Raw genomic sequence first — 19,798 nt, 5'->3', positions numbered from 1 at the left:
AATAATGTTTTCACTGTCATTTAATAAGCTTCCAATTTACTTGTAGAAGAAGTTACTTACTTCCGGTTAGTCTGGAGAGGAATGGAGTCTGGCTGGAGGCATCTTCCTTCCTATATTAGTTATAGTTCTGGAGTTTGGAATCTTTTGTTTCTATTGAATGGAGTGTGGTGGTGACATAGACGTCTTCACCATCACTACATTCTTTTCTTCTGGATTGCAAAGTGATAGCTGGAGAGGAAAATGGACAAAAGGCCCAATTTTACAGTATATTGCAACACTTAATAACACCTAGTTAGAAATTGTTTCTGTGAATAACAATTCCACAGAATATATTCAAATATGAGAGCAACTTTCTTTGAGCCTGTAGATTACAGAATACACCAGCATAACTGTGGACTCTTTAGACTTCCTCATTTCAAATCCCAGCAACTGTCACAATGAAGTCAGTAAGATTCATAATGCCAAACTGTACAGCATTACTTCTTCTATAGAAACATTTTTTTATGAGGAGGCTTAGAATGAGTAGGGATTTGTATTTCCTATTGGAAAATTTGGGGAAGGAATGAAACATTTTCTCCTGCATAAATACAGTTACTGGATGGGGGGAATCCATTGTTGGAAGGCTTAGTGTTGGTCCTGAATTTGCATATGGTGAACTACCATCTGGAGAGCAGAGATGATCTTTGAGGGCAAATACATCAAATGTTACCATGAAAACAGAGTTTATTGGCTTGGTGTGACTATCAGAACCACTGAATAACAGAGAGAATGTAGTAAAAAGCGCCACTAAGTACACCCCAATTTCTGTAGGAAAACTGCTTATTTACTGGAGGGTTGTGGTCAATGGCTGTATGTCCAGGTGGAGCCTGGTGACAAGTGGCACACCCAGCAGGTCTGTCTGAGGACCTGTGCTCTTTAACATCTTTATCAATTACACAGATGATTGGATCTAATGCACCCTCAACAAATTTGCAGACAATGCCAAACTGAGAGGTGCGGCTGATACAACAGAAAGAAGGGATGCCATCCAGAGAGACCTGGACAGGCTTGAGGAGTGGGCCCATGTGAATCTAATGAGATTCGACAAGGCCAAGTGCAGACTGTTGCACTTGAGTTGGAGCAATCCCAGGTATGTGTACAGACTCAGAGAAGAACTTTTTGAGAACAGCCCTGTGGAGAAGGACTAGGTTGTCCTGGTGGACAAAAAGCTGGGCATGAGCCAGCAGTGCGCACTTGCAGCCCAGAAGGCCAACAGCATCCTGGACTGCATCAAGAGGAGTGGTCAGGAGGGGAGAGGGAGGGGATTGTCCCCATCTACTCTGCTCTCGTGAGGCCCCATCTGGAGTACTGTGTCCAAACCTGGGGCCCCCAGCACAAGAAAATTGTGGAGCTATTGAAATGGGTCCAGAGGAGGGCCACTAAGATGATCAGAGGGCTGGAGCACCTCCCCTACAAAGGCAGGCTGAGGGAGCTGGGCTTGTTCAGTCTGGAGAAGAGAAGGCTGCGAGGAGACCTTATTGTGACCTTCCAGTACTTAAAGGGAGCTTGTAAACAGGAGGGAAACCAACTTTTTACACAAGTAGGTAGTGATAGGACAAGGGGGAATGACTTTAAACAAAAAAATAGGAGATTTGCATTAGATGATGGGGAGCTTTTTTAGTGAGAGACTCATGAGGTCATGAAACAGGCTACCCAGAGAAGTTGTGGCCCATGCTAGTTTTGTTATTGCAAACTGTTCAAGAAACTCCAGCAGCAAAGATGATTTCAGTGAGCATATTGTTGTTCTTCACCAGAAGATGCTGTGTTGTGATTTGAGAAGAAATACCAAAGTCACAAAAGATACTGCATTTTTGGAAGAAATTGAACTCTTAGCGGGAAAATGCTGGCCAATTTCTGATCTGTATTTGTAGAAGGCGGCCTCTAAGTAAAATCAGAAGAAGCTAAACAGATGATCTTGAAATTCCTTTAAGAGTGCTTATTCATCTTCAAGCAAACTCATGGGAGATCACAAATACCACTTGTCTGCTTATGTCTACCTGGTGGAGTACTGAAAGTGCCATCATTCTCTGCTTGTATTTTTTCAGACTTGAGTTTTTTTTTTTTTTTTACACATGCATGTACTTCTTTATTTCTACGCACTTACAAAATGGGTAAACCCTGGCATCCACATTCAACCCTCAGTTTCCTCTAGGAAACTGTCCTTAAGGGCATGGGTATGGAACAGAGCTGGCAGCTCTTTAAGGTCAACCTTCTGAGAGCGCGATGGCTTTCCATCCCCCAGCAGAAGTTGAGCAGGGGAGGCAGGCAACTGTCATACTGTGGACCTGCAGCTTAAACAGCATACAAGGACCTGCAGCTTAAACTGAGGGAAAACGGGGAAATGTACAGGAAGTGGAAGTAGGCTTGTGTAGCCTGGGAGGAATGCAGGGCTGTTGTCTGTGTGTGTAGAGATGGGATTAGGAAAGCCAAGGTGCAGATGGAGCTGAACTTGATGAGGGATATGAAAGATAACCTTCAAGGGGTTCTACGGGTACATAGGGAGGAGGAGACAGGCCAAGGAGAGTGTTCCCCCTCTGATGAAAGTTAATGCAGAGCTGGCTTCCTCAGAAATAGAAAAAAGTTGAGGTACTCAATGGGTGCTTTGCCTCCTTCTTCACAGGTCATCAGGCTTCCCATGTCTGCCAGGACCCTGAACCTCTAGGTGAGGGTGTGGGGAGCAGATTCTGTCCCACTGTAACAGTGGAACACATCTGAGACCTCCTCATGAAATTGAACGTGTACAAGTCCATGGGGCCTGATGATATCCATCCTAGAGTTCTGAAAGAGATGGCTGATGTGGTTGCCAAACTGCTCTTGATCATATTTGAAAAACTCATGGCTGTCTGGTGAAGTCCCCAGTGACTGGAAAAAGGGATACATTATTCCCATTTTTAAGAAAGGGAGAAAGGAAGACCCAGTGAACTACAGGCTGGTGAGCTTCACCTCTGTGCCTGGGAAGGTCATGGAGCAGATCCTCCTAGAAGCTATGTTAAGGCACATTCGAGATAAAGAGGTGATCCGAGACACCCAGCATGGCTTCACCAAGGGCAGATCATGCCTGACCAATCTGGTGGCCTTCTATGATGGAGTGACATCTTTGGTGGATGGGAGAAGGGTGGTGGTTGTCATCTAATGAGGTTCAACAAGGCCAAGTGCAAGGTGTTGCACTTGGGCCAGGTCAATCCCAGGTGTTTATACAAATTGCAGGAAGATCTCCTTGACAGCAGCCCTGCGGAGAAGGACTTGGGGGTCCTGGTAGATGAGAAGCTGGACATGAGCCAGCAGTGTGTGCTTGCAGCCCAGAAGGCCACCTGTTCTGGGCTGCATTAAAAAAAGGGGTGGCCAGCAGGGAGAGGGAGGTGATTGTCCCCTCTACTCAGCTCTTGTGAGGCCCCACCTGGAGTACTGCGTCCAGGCCTGGGGCCCCCAGCATAAGTAAGACATGGAGCTCTTGGAACAGGTCCAGAGGAGGGCCACTGAGATGATCAGAGGGCTGAAGCACCTCTCCTATGAGGAAGGGTTGAGGGCATTTTTAGCTTGGAGAAGAGAGGGCTCTGGGGAGACCTCATTGTGGCCTTCCAGTACTTGAAGGGAGCGTATAAACAGGAGGGGGAACAACTGTTCACATGGGTGGATAGTGACAGGACAAGGGGGAATAGTTTTAAACTGAGACAGGAGAGGTTTAGGTTAGATATTAGGAAGTTTTTTACTCAGAGGGTGGTAACACTGGAACAGGTTGCCCAAGGAGGTTTTGGATGCCCCATTGCCCCATCCCTGGAGGCATTGAAGGCCAGGCTGGATGTGGCTCTGGGCAGCCTAGTCTAGTAGTTGGCAACCCTGTATGTAGCAGGAGGGTTGAAACTAGGTGATCATTACAGTCCTTTTCAACCCAGACCATTCTATGAAGTCTCTGGGATCAGTGTTTCTGTGCAGCTTGATTCCAACTCTGTTTTGTAATTCATCTTTTGAGATGCTTAAAAATATGTGCAGTGAACAGCTGAAATTTCCATCACAATAAAGTATTATTAGAGCTGACCTATTATTCATGCTAAAGGTGGTTATTAATTCTTTTGTGGTGGACAGTATACTTTCTCTAGTTCTGTCTGAAGCTCATGTGGAAGATGAGCAACCTGAACTGATGAGTTGAAAAGAGTTTAACCTGTTTTTTTTTTTTTCTGAAGGAATTAAACTATCCTGGTGTTATGCCACTAGAGACATACCCAAATAGCACTATCTAAATTAAATGAGATATATGCTAAAACAGGATGATCTAAGGTCCTTGTGAATTTTTATGTATGTATAGTCACATGTTAGGCAGTTGAAGATAGGATCCTTTCTACAGTCCTAAAGAAGTCCTTGGCAGTCCAGCAAAGTAAATATTTTACAATGAACATCTTCATCACTTTCTTCTTCATAGACTTATTTGGCATATAATTCATGTTTTCTGTAGAACTAAGTGCTATGATTTAAATAACACAGACATTTCAATAATTTATAGTATTAATTTTAGTAACACTGATGCACATGCAATAGTCTGCTTCTTGGAAGAGGGTCAGTAAGCTGTGGAGTAACTCAGATATTTGATGCTTGAAAGTTCTTTTCAAATGGGTAATATAGATAAAGCTCAACTAGAAGACAACAACGGTATAATAATGTTGATAGTATGCTACTATGTTTCTGGGAATTGCGTGCATCAAAATACAAGATTCTGCAAGATTTAATATTTCATCCAAGTAGAATATAGCCCTTTATGAAATACTGCAGAGTTGACAAGTGGAAAAAAATTGAGGAAATTGTGAGTTCTAATCTTAGTATGTCTAGGAAAGATATTTAGTTACAGCACTGTGGATTTCGGCTTGGCATCTTTTCAGACGTTTCTGCAGAGTAGTTCATTAAATGTTATTAAATGCTTAGTTGATTTTTAGATCTATGTGCAAATGCTACAGATACTGAGAAGAGCCTAAACAATGTTTTGAACTACCTAGAAATGCTTGCATATGAAAGTTTCACAAATAGTTAAGAAATTACCTGAAATTAGACATTAAGAAATTACAGCCAAAATTAAGTTTACATTGTCAACTGTCTATTTATAGACATACTGATGTATGAAGTCATGCATAGAAAATCTTGAAGGTGGTTAAGAAAGAAAATATTTTTATGGCCATTTTTTGTCAATTGCAACTTCCTATTTGCATGCTATTTTGCAAAGGGACCTCATAAAGTGTTATCAAAGATTGGTAAGTAGTATACAATGTATTGACAGGAGAAAGTGATTTTTTTTTAGTATGTGTAAAATTTTATATCACAACAAAATTTTTTTTTGACAAGCTTTCAGGTTTGTGCTTCACAGAGCTGTTATCTTCTGCTCTGCAGCTCTGACAGTGGCCTACCATATTAAAATATGGTATCTTTTCAGCTTTGACAGCTCTGTTAGAGTTTGCTTTTGCTTTTAACTGCATCCTTTGGCAATGCACAACGAATCTCTCTAGGAACTAACCCAAATTATTGGCTTCCTTCTGGCTTTTTTTGGCGGATTTATTCACTGATGAATTGGAATATCATGTCAGAATGGAGCAAATGAGGAGCAAAATATCTGAAACGCTGTAGAACTTATGATCCTCAAAAGTACGTTAACACAATTGCAAGAGACATTGCTAATGAGGGAAAATGATTCTTTTCCGCAAAGCAGGTTGGTTAGTACCAAATGGAAGCCATCTTCAGAGGGTTTTTGTGGTGCCTCAGTTTTCCTGAGAGAGTACAATATGTTGTTACAGAATGTCCCTTACATCAAATTGAGCTATGGCAGCTTTTGTTAATGAGATGAGATTGGCACAGTGCAGTTGTTCAGTGCAGTTGTTCAGGCCATGTTTTCTTATTTAGTAGTCTGGTATTATATATTTGAACTGCAGATGACTATTACAAATTCTGTTACTGTAAGATACTCTTTCACAGATTGAAGGGGGAAAGGGGAAGTTAAGGTAGAAAAGAACGTATTAAAACCAGGAAAATTCCTTCTGAAATATTTAGTAGGCTGTCTCACTGCAGAAGCAGCAAGTGAAGGCTCTTGGCTATGCCGAAGGAAAGCAGATCCATGCTTTCCAGACAAATGCATGCAGAAAAGCTGAAGAGTCGGTTTTTGTGGGATGCTGTGAGTGGAAGAACCTGGCTGTGTGGATGTAGTTTGCAATTAGAGCTTGGTTGTATATGTATCTTCTGGAATTACTTTACAATTTGTACATATTACTGTGGATTTTGATACTTCTGACAGCATTCCTACAGCTGAAAATGTTGAGTGCTTGAGATGCACTAAAGAGGAGGTTATTATGTTTATCTTCTGTCTGTCTGTAGAAGAACATCGATTACTGTTTGAATTTTGAGTACAGGTTTGCTGAATCTGGAATTTTTAGTTCATGTAGGGCTAATTTCTAACATGGTAAAAATATAAAAGTGAAATGTGAAACCTTATCTGTTGTTTGACAGATCTCCATTAGATTTGCTTTCTTCAGTATTAATTCCACTGTTATGTCTTTGGAGAGGTTTCAGACAGTTCTTTATACAAAGACAACATTGGCTATTGCAAATATGAGATGATGGCAACTGAAGGTGCTGAAATTACAAGCACAAGAGGAGGAAAGCTGATAAATATGCTTCTTGTTAACCTGAGAGAATAATAAATTTAGAAAGCTTTAAGAGCAAGCAGAAACTGAGTAACTGAATTGGGGGCAGGAAGGAAGAGAAAGAGAAGATCTCAAGATCTGAAATACTGACGAGGATGAATTTAGAATATGTAGAAATTGAGCTGTATTTGCATGGTAAAGTAATAAAGTATTCTTTAGCAGAAAACATGGAAGGAAGCAGAATTCACAACCTCCCTGTTAGACAGAGAGAATGGAGGCTATTTTAATGATAATCCCAGCAAGACCCAATGCTGGATGTTTTGCATCTCTTTTCATAAGGATAGTGATGGTTATTGTGAAGACAGAGACTGGGGGTGGTAGAAACAAGGGTATGGAGGAGATGGCTATTGAACTCAAATCAGTAGAGAGGAAGGCAACATAATGACATGGATGGAACACAGCTTCAGAGTTTGTCAAGGCCTTGCTTCTGGTATTGCAGGCACATTGTTATTCATATCTAGATGAAGTGGTTATGGATAGCAGTTGATGTTGTTACAGGATGAGATAACAGTGAGTCTGCTATGTTGCTTGAAGGTAATCTAAATACAGCCTTTGTATGGAAAAAAAAAACTATTTACTTTTGGGAAGGAACATTTACATTGTATAAAAAATGTTATTCCTTGAGATAACAAGGGGCTGGTAAAGAGTCTGGAAGTAATTCTATTTCACAGCTTCTTGGTGTGAGTGTAGTGAACTTGCAGTGATTCAAGTAGCTGCCACTGGCAGAATAGGACCAGGTTCCTGGTAGCTTGCTTGTGGTAGTCTGCAGGCAGTCAAGTGAAGCATGTTTTCTGCCATGAATAACTCTGTAGGGCTGCACCTGAAAGATCTGAGGAAGCTCTATTGACATTTAGCTTGTCTGAGGTGAAGGATTGGTAGAACTACTGTATCATCCTGCCATTAATCTGTATTGCACATGCTCAGATGCTTAATCTCTCCTGTTAGTTGTGGGAAACTGAAGTCTAGAGTTCAAATAAAGGGTGGATTTGGGTCTGGATTTTGTTTGGCAGTCATGATTTTAGTAGCCTAGTTGAGGACGTGTTATGTTGATTTAGCAGACACTAGCAACTTCTTTCATGTCTGGTACAAATTTTGAGTTGGAGAGACATCATAAAATGGTGTTTAAGTGATTTCTCATAGAATATTGGTCTCAGGGCAGGTCCGGTGTTAAAACCGTGCTGAAGAATATAATCAGTTACCCTGTATAGCTGTAACCAAATGACTTGCACTTAATTTTTCTTTAAAATGACTAAGAGCTAATCTCTTAGAATCACTTCCAGCTCCAGAGGCTTCCACCTAGTCACATTTGAACTGTGTACCTGGTGTTATAGCAGAAATCCTGAAGGGTTTAGAATTTCAATGCACCTTTTCATTCAAAATGATGGGTCTGGCAGCTGTTGGTATTAAGCAATGCTTATTCATGAACCCTGAGATCCAAGGGTAGGAATGTTGGCCAAACCTGTATGATTCTGGTGTTGATACTGGACATATCAGACAACTGGTGCCTGTTGTTCTGTCAGTTAAGGCCTGCTTCTTGGTTACATCTTCAGAGGTAACATGGGTGCTACTGCTCTGTTAGTTTGGGATTTCGTTGTTCACTGTGAAGATCAAGTTGTTCCAATGAACTCGGTCTGTTTTGCCAACTTTTTTCCATAATTCAAGGAAAACACTAACAATCCAATCAAAACCATAACCTTAAAATAAGAAGCTACATTCTAGGTATGCACAGAATACCAAGGGCCTAATTAAATATATCCTATAAGAAGAGCTTTTATGTTGCTATAAAAAGGCATTTTGTTTTCCCTTTGTCGGAATCGATGAGAGCTTGAAGCAACACAAAGTTCCCTGATAAGTGGATTACATGACGTATTACAAAGACATTAACAACAGCAACGAAAAAAAGCATCAGACATCTATTTCTGAGGAGTTTTGCTTATGATGATGCAGAAAGACGAGCCTGTGCTTCTCTGGTAGAAATGTTCAGAGATGTAATGGTCTTCTATCAACATCTGAAGTTTTATGAAGATGGATTTTCTACCCTTTGTAGAGGCATCCTTCATCAAGAAGTCCTGCAGTCAGTGATTTAAAAATAAATAAAAGTTTTTCAGGATTTTATTCTCGAGGGCTGAATTTGGGACTTTTGTCTCTCCCTACTTAGTTTTCACTACTCATTATTTTTCATCAGAGATGCTTGACTGTAGAATGGAAAATTTCTTTCCTGATTTTCTTTTTTCCTTTAGTGTAACAGCAGCGTCTTCTTTGATTTTACTCTCCATAATTTAGCAGCCAAGAAAAATGTAAATTTTATCCATTTATTTTGTATGCTGTATAGCCAGCTAGTGTGCCTGATTGGTGGCAGAGTACTTTTACTAGCTTTGGTCTTAAGAAGTGGATGCTGCAATGAATGGTTCTTCGAATGCACAGCTGAAGAGAAGTTGTGGTGCTGAGCTGTCTCTGCGACAAAAAAAAAATGTGGAAAGACTTTGATGCCACATACAATAAAGAGAAATACGACCATCAGAGATACTAGCAAGAAATTTTCTGTGCTTTAACCAGTACTTTGAAGTCATTGCTTGCACATGCTGGTAGCCTTCAGAATCATTACTTTCTTCAGAGCAGTGTATTTAACTTTCAAATTAGTTACGCTGTAAGGATGATTGCTTGCTTTGGCTCTTACCTTCTGCACTGCTTACTGTGTGATAATAATATTCTTTATTCTGTTGTTATGGGATCTGAGTTATAACTTTAAAAAAAATCAACTGAAAACACAGTTATTATGTACAGTGTATTCTGTAATTTTATTGCTTTGACATTGCTAGCAAACTTTTTAGCAGAATTTGTAGCATTGCAAGTTAAAATTCCTCAGTAACCTTTTGCTTTGAAAAATGCTGTCTGCTGCAGTTTCCACTTGCATTCACATTTTTAGTGATTTTAAAATTGGTATCTGATTCACTGAAATTCAGAACACCAAATTCTTCCCTAGCAGACAACAGCACAAGGCAGATAATTGAAATTACTGAATAGTATTTTAAATGATATTTCAATATTCTGTATACCTGAGGAAGTGCATATTACTTACTGAATTTCCTTATTTAGCGGGAGTACAGAAGTCTGCATGTGGTACACAGCATACCCCAGCAGAGCAAGTACTTGGAAGACTTGAGTTCTGGTCTTGGTGGTACTGTGATATTTGTGAGATCATAAAAGCAGCCACAGTACCTTAGATTAGTTATCTGTGTACATGTTACCTTGTCCCTCCAGTGTTTAATATAGACAGTTGCTTCATCTTCTCATGCTGTTCTCCTATGCAAATGTAGCACAATTTTAGAGATGCATGGACAATTGTACATTAGCACAATTATAGAGATTTAAGCATCAACTTGAACAGACACTAGATTTGAGGTAGTTTAAATACATTATGTTCTCAAATAGGCTATGTAATAGCTGTGGTATTCATCTTTTAATGCATTTAGTGCTTTGGAGTGTCTTTTCCAATTTGCTTGAGGGAGGATCAGATTATTGAAGAGTATAGCTCTCATTATGATGACCTTGGAGTTACGACTTCATAGCAAATGCAAATAAGAAAAACCAACCGGCCTAATGTGAGCACAGAAAGTAAGATGCGTTGAATACAGATCTTACACAAATTGAATTTGTAAGCTTAGAGCAATAACAGTCTCAGAACTTGTAATTGTTTACTTTGTTGTTGCATTTTTATTTTTATTTTTTTTAGGAAACTCTTCAGTTCTTAGATCATCATCTTGTGTTCTTAAAAAACAATGATTTGTTGTGCTAACATGAATGAAAGTATTAATAGAAATAAGATACTTCAAGATAGGTATTGTTTTAGTGCATAGTGTTGCCTAGCTTACAGTTGCTGCTTGTCATTGTCTGGATACCTAGCATTCTGAGAACATGTAACTGAACAATTTCATTCCAAGACAATGTTTCTGCAGGAATCTGTCTGAAAAACAAATTATGTAATTTTTCTGACTGTTTATTCAGGGGTTTGATAAGCATAGATTCAAGCATAGTGTTTTGTGAGAGTACAGATATCACACGAAATCATAGAGTTGTGCAGGAAAGATCTTCAGGTAAAAATGTCTTGAAATACAGTGTATTATGCAACCTGAATTTTTCTGAAGCCCCAGTTGTTAGCCATTGTTTTCAATATTTAACTCTTAACTGTGATATCTCTCTGTAAAAATTACTTTGTTCCTAATGTTTAAAATCTGTTTCCAGGCTGCAAGCTGCTATATAAACAAGACTTTGCAAGACGGTTAGGACTGAGATGTGTTACTTGTAATTACTGCTCACAGCTGTGCAAAAAGGGAGCAACTAAGGAACTTGATGGTGTAGTGAGAGATTTCTGCAGTGAAGAGTGCTGTAAAAAATTTCAGGACTGGTACTACAAGGCAAGTAACTCAGAATTTTTGAAAAGAGCTCCAAAGTTTAAAAAAAAAATAATCAACTATGCACATGTGAGGATATCTCAAGGACTGTGCAGCAAGTATGGCTTACTTCAGCAAAGTATTTGCTACACAAAAAGCAGATGTATTAATTTCATCATTTGAGTTTTGTTGGAACGTAGAGCAGAGTTTCTACCATCTGATTTATTGATTCACTTGGCAAGGAAGTCTTGTACAGAAAAAAAAAGCCTACAATGTACTTTACGATCACAATTTTTCCCCCTCAATTGATACCATATTTTTCTTGTCAGAGTTACTTAAATGTGTATTCAGAATGTTGAAAACACTGTTAGTAGCAGCTGGATGATACCTTGTGTTGAGTGATGATAAACTAGGTTGGCAGTTCATCTTCCTGTTTTTATTTCCTTTTTTGCCTTTTCCCACAGTATGAACTGCAGGGCCTTTGATTTTTCATTATTTCACAGTGGAAAGGATGGCAAGGGGGAAAGCAAGACCAAATGGATTTCTAATAAAAGTTTAAGTCAAATGTGATGGCATCTATTTCTAAATCTCTGGAAGTTTAATTACCTTGTGAAGCACAATCAGCAAAGAGTTCACGTTAAGTAGTGTTCTGTTTTCATTTTTTGAAAGAAAGAAGGGTGAGATTGGACTGGGTTTAACCTGTGATTAGAAATGGATAAAATATTTGATCTCTGATGTGAACATCCTGGAAAGCTACACTGATAATATCAAGCCAAGACCAACACTTGTGGATGCAATAACAAAAAGAAACAATACAAAATTCATCACCTTACCAAGACTCTTGGCATAGCCTGAAAGGCAGTAAAAAGCTTGAAATGTTAGAGGGCTAGATTCTGGTCCTGTAACTCAATATGGTCTACCTACCATAACAGAACTGAGTCTGAAGACGGATCTGATACTTTGGAATGGCAGGTTCCAGAAGTGTTACCACTCAACATTGTAAAGTCTTCATTTTGAGTTATGTACATAGAGTCCTTTTAGAAATTCCTGAAAGAATACTGCTGAAGACCAGAATCAGCTGTCTCATGTGCAAAAACAGGGTGAAAAGCTGGGCTGCAAAGTTCTTAGGTGTGCTAAAATGACATTCCATGCAATAATACTTAATCAGTACGCCTTAGAACTTGAGGTGTGGGATAAAATTTATCCCTGTGTAAAAAGTGCCTTCTAATGAAGAATCTAATAAGGCTGTGGTATGCTTTAGAGATCTCTTAGGGATTCAACAAATAATAGTCTGGGGGTTGAGTGTGCCCAACTAGTTTCATATGCTGTAAACTTATATGGAAGTTTGTACTGTGATTCAGATTTTCAAAAACACTTAAACTTCAAATTATCCTTCAGATCTGTGAGATAATGCAGTAAGTTAATTGACCCATTAAAGTCTGCTTAAGAAATGCTTTTGGTCCTTTGGTATGGGAAAATCAGACATGTCCTGGAAAGGTAATTTAAGCACACTGTTAACTAGTGACTTTTGGTACTCTAGAAGATACTGAAGTGTTAGGGGTTTTTGTGCTTGCTTGTGGAACTAGTGTCACATGGTGTTCAATTGTTGGTTTTTATTTTTTTCAAGTACTTCTTAGTCTTTGCTTAATTCAGCTCTGATTATAAGAGTTTGGAATTTACTACATAAAGAAGACCTGTAATAGGCTTTGGTATGTGTATTTTGCTAGAATTGACCTCTTTTCCCTTTACATTCTTGCGGGTAACTTTCACCTCTTTTACGACAGTCACTCCACACGTTGGGTTTTCTAGTGCATGGTTAGTGAACATTCTTGCGTAGCCATAAATAGATAATGATTAAAATACAGGAAGACAAATGAGATATGGATCCCTCCCTCAATTTGTACTTCATCAGCTGTTCTGTCTGTTAGCTTCTTAAAAGAATAGATATCTGTATGAGCTTTGTCTCATTTATGCAATGTCTGGTGTTATTTTGGAGTTGCAATAAATGTATACACGGAGAGAAATAAGTAGTAATAACCTAGTAATGTTTTAACATCAGCATTGTGTTCATTAAACAAGTGTTTGTCTCCATCTTTGTCTACTTTTTTTTATCCTGGACCCATTTTTCTCATGTAATTATCTGGAAAACATCTTAACTTTTAAAAATATTTAATTATTTTTTCAAAGGCTTTCCTAAGCACCAAAGTTCTCATCACAGAAGGCTAGAAAAAGTTATCAGTGGTAGACTCACATCAGACTTATCTAGAAATATTCCTCAAACTTAATATGAGTGATTGAAATGTAGAAGAAGCGTTCGGCCATCACCATCTGGTGAATGACAGCTGAAATTACCAGTTGGTGCCAAATTCTGAGGAAGTTTCTGTAGTATGGTGTCCAATGCACTTCTAAGAATAGAATAAAAACTTCTGGTGTCTTGAGGCTAGCTCCTGTTGTTATTAGAGCTTCTCTTGTAAACTCAAACTGCATGCTGTGGTTAGGATGATAATTTCTGTCATTTTTCAGATGTCAGTATAAATATTTTAGTAGCCTGTTTGATGATGATTTTGATCATCTGTTGTTTCTCTTACTAGAGAACTGAAAGCACCTTGAAAAAGAATATTCTGTATGGAGAGAACTATGGGAGTCTGTTTCTTAAATTTTGTGTTGTGAAGTATTGCTGAAAGTACCACAGCTGAAGTGCAAATATAGGTCATTCAAGTCAACAGTGGAATAGTGATTTGACTAACGTGTTTGGTAATAATTGCATATTTGGTAGAGGTCAGATGTCTGTAGCTGAGACTTAATGTGAAAGTGGGGAGCCACTGTCTGAGGCACAAGCAAAATTATTATAGCTAGTGAGCTGCAGATACCATAATTGACAGCCATAATAAGATCTGAAATAGTGCAGCTGGTATTAATCTCAATGGTAAAGGCAACAAGACAACCTCGTGGAATTTCTCCTTTCCAAATTTAGCCATTGTATAATTAGGCATCTCAATTTCAATGAGGTACATTTCTAGATGAGTTGATCTCCTTTCTCTTGTAGTCAGTTATTCTCTGGAAACACCTCTAGCTTCTTGCTTAGTGTAGATTGAACCAAAATGGCTCAAAATAGACAGGTAAGATAATGTCAAATGAGTGTCGGCCCATATCTCTGGAGAACATTGGGAATGAGTCAGTGAAGGATTAAAGAGCTCTACATGTGAAAAGGTAGATTTTGAACCAACTGTGGGGCAAACAGTGTTGATTTATACATTTTTAGATTGGTGCTGGTAATTTAAACTTTTTGAAGTCAGACCTGGGGAAACAATTGGACCAAAAACCAGTCATGAGTGGAGAAGGAGTTAGGTGTGGATGGAGCATGAAAAGAAGGACTTGAAAGTAGGCATTTTGGGGGTTTCAGTTCACGTGTATTTTTTGGTGTTCTAACGGGTAAGGAAGGAAGAAAGCAGAACATCCCAAATTGAGTTTCCTTTCAGTAATTTCGTGGTCGAGGAAGTTGACAGAGTTGGCAAGTAGTGTAGGAAACTTCAGTGCATGGAGAAGTTCATAGTATTGACAGCAGAAATCATTATGTAAATACTTAGCATTAATATACTAAATGTAGAGATGAGAACTGAAGTATCCACACAGAGGAATATTGGGCTTGCTAAGGAATGGTGATTTACCATGTTGAAGCTAAATACCATAGTTGCAGCCCAGGAGAGACAAAAATAGGCTTATTCAAAAACTTGACTGAAAGAGCAAAAAAAGGAGAGGGAGAAAGCAATTAGTAGCTACAGGCAGTTCCTGCATTTTACATTATTCAGCACCTTTCTTCTTTATAGGACAGAGAAAACGGAGAAGTGGTGCTTTGAGAGTGAAGCTGTGTGCAGCAGTTCAGGATAAGTGGGCTTTTCCATATGTGGGTCAGCAGTCATTCTTAGTGATCACTGTTAGATGGGCTTGAGATGTTTTAAAACAAAACAAAACAAACAAAAAACCACTACATTATACAGTTTTATTTTTTCCCACTGATATTTCAGCTTTTTGGTGGCTTTGGAAAGATGTATTTGCGCTGAAGGTGCAAATTCACCATTTCCCTAACTGATAAACCTAGGCTTTTCTGGCAACACTTTACACTCTCACTTCCATGAGTGCAGTTTACTTGCTCTTTTGTCCTTTTGAGTACATCTTGTGCTGCAAAATGAATTGTGGCTCAGCATCAGCAGAAAGTCAAAGTGACAAATGTAACAAAGTGAGGGAGGAATGGGATGTTGCAGGTCTCTGACCTTGTACCATGCAGGTGCGTGGGCACTACTGCTGGTGCCTGCACCACAGAAAGGGAGAAGTACCACCTCCCCTTCCAGTGGCACCTTTAATTGCTTTATTTACTCTAATTGCTGCCAGACAGGTTAAAATATGCATATTTCCTTCAAATAAATGTGTTAATAAGTGTATAAAATATGTATATGTATGAAATATACTTGAAGCTTAGAAACAAGTCTCTCATTTTATCCTCTTAAATATTTGAAAATGACAATTGAGACCTGAATTTCCTGCATTGCCAGAGAATGAGGCTGAACTGGTCAAATACAGAGAAGGAGCTCAAATTTAATTACTTTTTAAATGTGAAGCTATTGGCCTGTTGATACTTGTTTGGAGTTGCAAGAACTACAGTTGGACCACTTTTTCAGCCATCAGAGCCTTGTGCCTAACTCCAGTGTTGTCTGTGGTTTTACATACTAATGTTTTGTGTTGCATACTATCATAATTTTCCTCTTCCTCTCCTGGCTATACTATTAGATTGAATTATTTTGGATTCCTAAGCATCCATGAAGCATTTATTTTTTTTTCACTTAGTTTTAAGGACCACTTTGGGGTGGAGATTGAAAGCAAATACGAAGGGGAGGAATAATGCAAACAACCCTTTCTTGCTGCAGATCTGAAGATGGGGCTAGTGCTGTTCAGATAGACTATATCATGGCTGATTAAATTCAGTGGAACCAATTAAGTAGATAAATGTCTTTATTAGCAATGCCTCATGAAGTTATTCTCCAGCCTGGTGCAGCATACATTTCTTCAATGTTTAGTTAGGAATGCAGAAGAACAGAGTTTTGAGTTTCAAGTTTTTTGCTAGTGTGAATCCTCTTTAGTTTGGAGCTGGTTTTGTTGCTAATAAATAATGAGAGAAACTTGGAAGAACTAATTAGTCAGAATTTAAAATTGTTGTCAAAGTACTAAAATAATGAGAACAGAAAAGTTCTTTACACCACTGGGCCCTGATCTAATCCCTAGAGAAGTGATTTTGGTTTCACAGAATCACTAAAGTTGGAAATGACCCACAGGATCACCCAGTCCAACCATCCATCCATCAGCAATAGTTCTCACTAAACCACATCCCTCAACACAACGTCCAAACGTTCCTTGAACGCTTCCAGGGTCGGTGACTCCACCACCTCCCTGGGCAGCCCGTTCCAGTGCCTGACCACCCTTTCAGAGAAGTATCATTTCCCAACATCCAGCCTGAACCTTCCCTGGAGCAACTGGAGGCCATTCCCTCTAGTCCTATCTAGTCCTACCTAGTCCCAGTCCTCTAGTCCTATCCTGTTTAAATCGTAAACAGAACAAAAAAAATACCACGATACTTTGGGGGCTGGGGGGAAGAAAGCTTGTGTCATGGGTTCGAGCAAGTCATGAAGGAATCTCAGTTTAATTCTGCTCTTGTTTTGCAGAATGTTTCAGTGGGATTAATGAAAGCAATTGCGTACAATTTTTATTTTTATTCTGAACATGTATAAGTGAGCAGTTTTTAAGGACTTGATGTTTAAGTGGAACCAGCATACTCATTCTAGGCATAAGCCCCAGCAAACAGTTGAAAGTGAAGTGACAGGTGTGTTGGTCTACTCAGGATAGAGGGTTGTGTAAATCTCATAGGGCCTACGCAAGTGAGAATGAGCTGTGTAGCAGTAATAATGCTTCAGTACTTCTAGTACTTGTGAAAATGTAACCTTTTAAAAAGTAAATGTAATTTTTTGTCAAGACTTATTTAAAATGTCCAAATCTTTCTTCCTTTCTTTCTTTTTTTTCTTTTTTTTTTTTTTTTTTTTTTGCATTAAGGCTGCACGGTGTGACTGTTGTAAGTCACAGGGAACTCTCAGAGAGAAAGTGCAGTGGCGTGGAGAAATGAAACACTTTTGTGATCAGCACTGTTTGCTCCGTTTCTACTGTCAACAAAATGAACCAAATCTGGCAACCCAAAAAGGACCGGAGAACTTGCAATACGGTACGTGCTGCCTTGTGGCTGCTAAATGGCAAACAAAATACTTGCTTTAAACCAGAGATTGAAAACTGCTTCGGTTATTTATTTGATATAAAAAACTTGTCTGCGTTAGAGACCGCCCTTTTTTACATGATCACCAGAGACATTACTTATTGATCTGCTCTATGTTGCTTATCTTAACCTTTACTTAGTTGCTCTTTCGAGAGCTGAAATGCTTTCAGTAATTGAACTCTAAAATCACTTCTTATAAAAAAAACAAACCATCATTCTGGTCATGAGAATGCCAAATGTTTTCCACTCTCATTGTACTCCAGTTTGTTATTAGTTGCTCTGTGGGAATGTTTCTCTTCAAAGCACATTTTGGTCACAGATAGCAGATATACACACCCGGAATTAAAAGGAAAGAAATAAATGGAATTAAAAGGAAATAAACGCAATCATAAACAAAACAAAATGAAAGTATCCAGGCATGAGCAGTGTGTTGCCTTTTTGATCTGTTGGCAATAGGTGCCTTTGGTTTTCTGGTGGGAGCAGAATAGGTGTTTATGTGGGACCTAAACAGCATGTCAGCTTGGAAATAAATCAACTTCTCATTTAATTATGTTAACGCAGCTTATTTGTATGGCTATTTTCATATTTGAATATTTTAGTATTTACCTTCTGAATCAAGTTTTGCTTACAGCTGACTGTAGCATTGATTTGACTTTTGGCTTTATATAAGGATCAGTGCTGGCGTAGTGAGAAGTATGCCTGAGAAGTGTAGAGCTCAGTCCTTACCTGCCATACAGTGCTGAGCAGCACTGTTCAATTAATGGTACTCCAATGATACATGTTGACGTTTGCTCTGATACTGAAAGAGGGAGAAGAACTCTAAAAAATGTTTTCTTGCATTTTTAGATCAGGGCTGTCAAACTCCCCGAACAAAAATAACAGTAAGTACATCTATATTATATGTGTATATAACCTAATTAGATGAATTTGAAGTGGAGGTCATGGTGGCTTCAAGGGATGCTATTAAAAATGCCACAAATGAGTATCTTAAAATGATACTGATATAACTGTGGGTTTTGTTAGCCTTTGTTACATCTGAATTATCAGAAATTAACTTTCTGAATGTTCATATGTTCTTTTCAACATCTTTTGGAAAAAGGAATTGGCAGCCACGTGTTTTATGTCTGTACTGCATGAACACATTGCTTAGAAGTTAGTTCACAACGTGTGTGTATTTCTTTTCTTTAGACTGGTGAGATGTGCTTATTGAGTGTAGAAAGGGAAGAGAATTTCCTTGGCCAGTTGGAATATGAAGGTTGTACTGCAGCTTTGAAAGGATGAAAACAAATCTTCAGTTCTTAAACTGTAGTTCCAGAGAGCAGAGCTGTTAGGTACAGGCGCACAGGGTCGGATTGGTGGCATCATTTTTTGACAGCTTGTCAAAAATACAGAATCATAGAATGGCTTGGGTTGGAAGGGACCTTTAAGATCATCTAGTTCCAACCCCCTCCTATAGGCAGGGACACCTCCCACTAGTCCAGGTTGCTCACAGCCCTATCCAGCCTGGCCTTGAATGTCTGCAGAGAGGGGGCATCCACAACCTCTCTGGGCAACCTGTTCCAGTGCATCACCACCCTCACAGTAAAGAATTTCTTCCTAATCTCATTATTAGGAACAACTTTGAACGTTGAGCTTAGTGTATTTTGTTTAAAACTTGGCTTTGTTTTCTTACACAGAAGATCTCAATAGCTGCTACTTCTCAGTGGAAAAATTTGTCTCACCTGAAAACAGGCTTCTGTAAGCTAAATCTTAGACTTAAGTGAAAGTATTTTGGTAGCATTTTATAACATGTTAATGAAAAACACAAAATAAGATTGCTTGGGTAACTGGAGACATGCATAATAGCATGTTAAACCATCATGTTAAAAACACGTAGTATTTTAGATTTAATACCTTCCAATAATATTAATATCTTTAAAAAGAAATGATGGACCATCAGATAAAAACTATTTGTGATTCAGTTACTTATTCACATTTTAGAAGGTGTGCTGCCTGCCATTCCTGTGACTTCACATTCTTTCCATGTGAGGACATGTGAGGCTAATCTTAATGTGATGATCAAAGAAAAGCAGCATTCTTGGTACTAGTGATCAAAAAATGTATTTGAAGCAAAATATTTTTACCTCTTGACTGTAAGAACACCGTTTGAACATTATGTGGTGTTTCCAAATATGTTGATGCTATTGTAGAGGCAGCAGGGGGAGCTCAGCGTTTGTTCTTTGGATAGTAGAGAATGTAGCAATAATGTTTTATTCAGAAGTACTTTTTTTTTTGGTAGGTGATTTTGGATTGTGGCCTACCTAAGAAGATCAGACCTTGAGCCAGAACTTTGTTTTGCTGTTCATAGTGAATTATTTTTATAGCTAAAGTTATTATTA

General features: G+C 38.7%; 1 protein-coding gene across 1 annotated transcript in view; it reads left to right on the top strand.

The window, feature by feature from the left end:
* ZMYM2 (zinc finger MYM-type containing 2) overlaps positions 1-19,798 on the top strand; it is a 94,260-nt gene that overhangs the window by 57,016 nt on the left and 17,446 nt on the right. The window contains 3 exon segments of the mRNA XM_040649623.2: positions 10,959-11,131; positions 17,207-17,372; positions 18,267-18,301. Coding sequence (XP_040505557.1) covers positions 10,959-11,131; positions 17,207-17,372; positions 18,267-18,301 — 374 coding nt within the window.

The sequence above is a fragment of the Gallus gallus genome, chromosome 1 (genome assembly GCF_016699485.2).
Source record: "Gallus gallus isolate bGalGal1 chromosome 1, bGalGal1.mat.broiler.GRCg7b, whole genome shotgun sequence".
Classification (NCBI taxonomy): Eukaryota; Metazoa; Chordata; class Aves; order Galliformes; family Phasianidae; genus Gallus; species Gallus gallus.
Note: the sequence above shows the minus strand (reverse complement) of the source record. Positions and strands in the feature narration are given on the sequence as shown.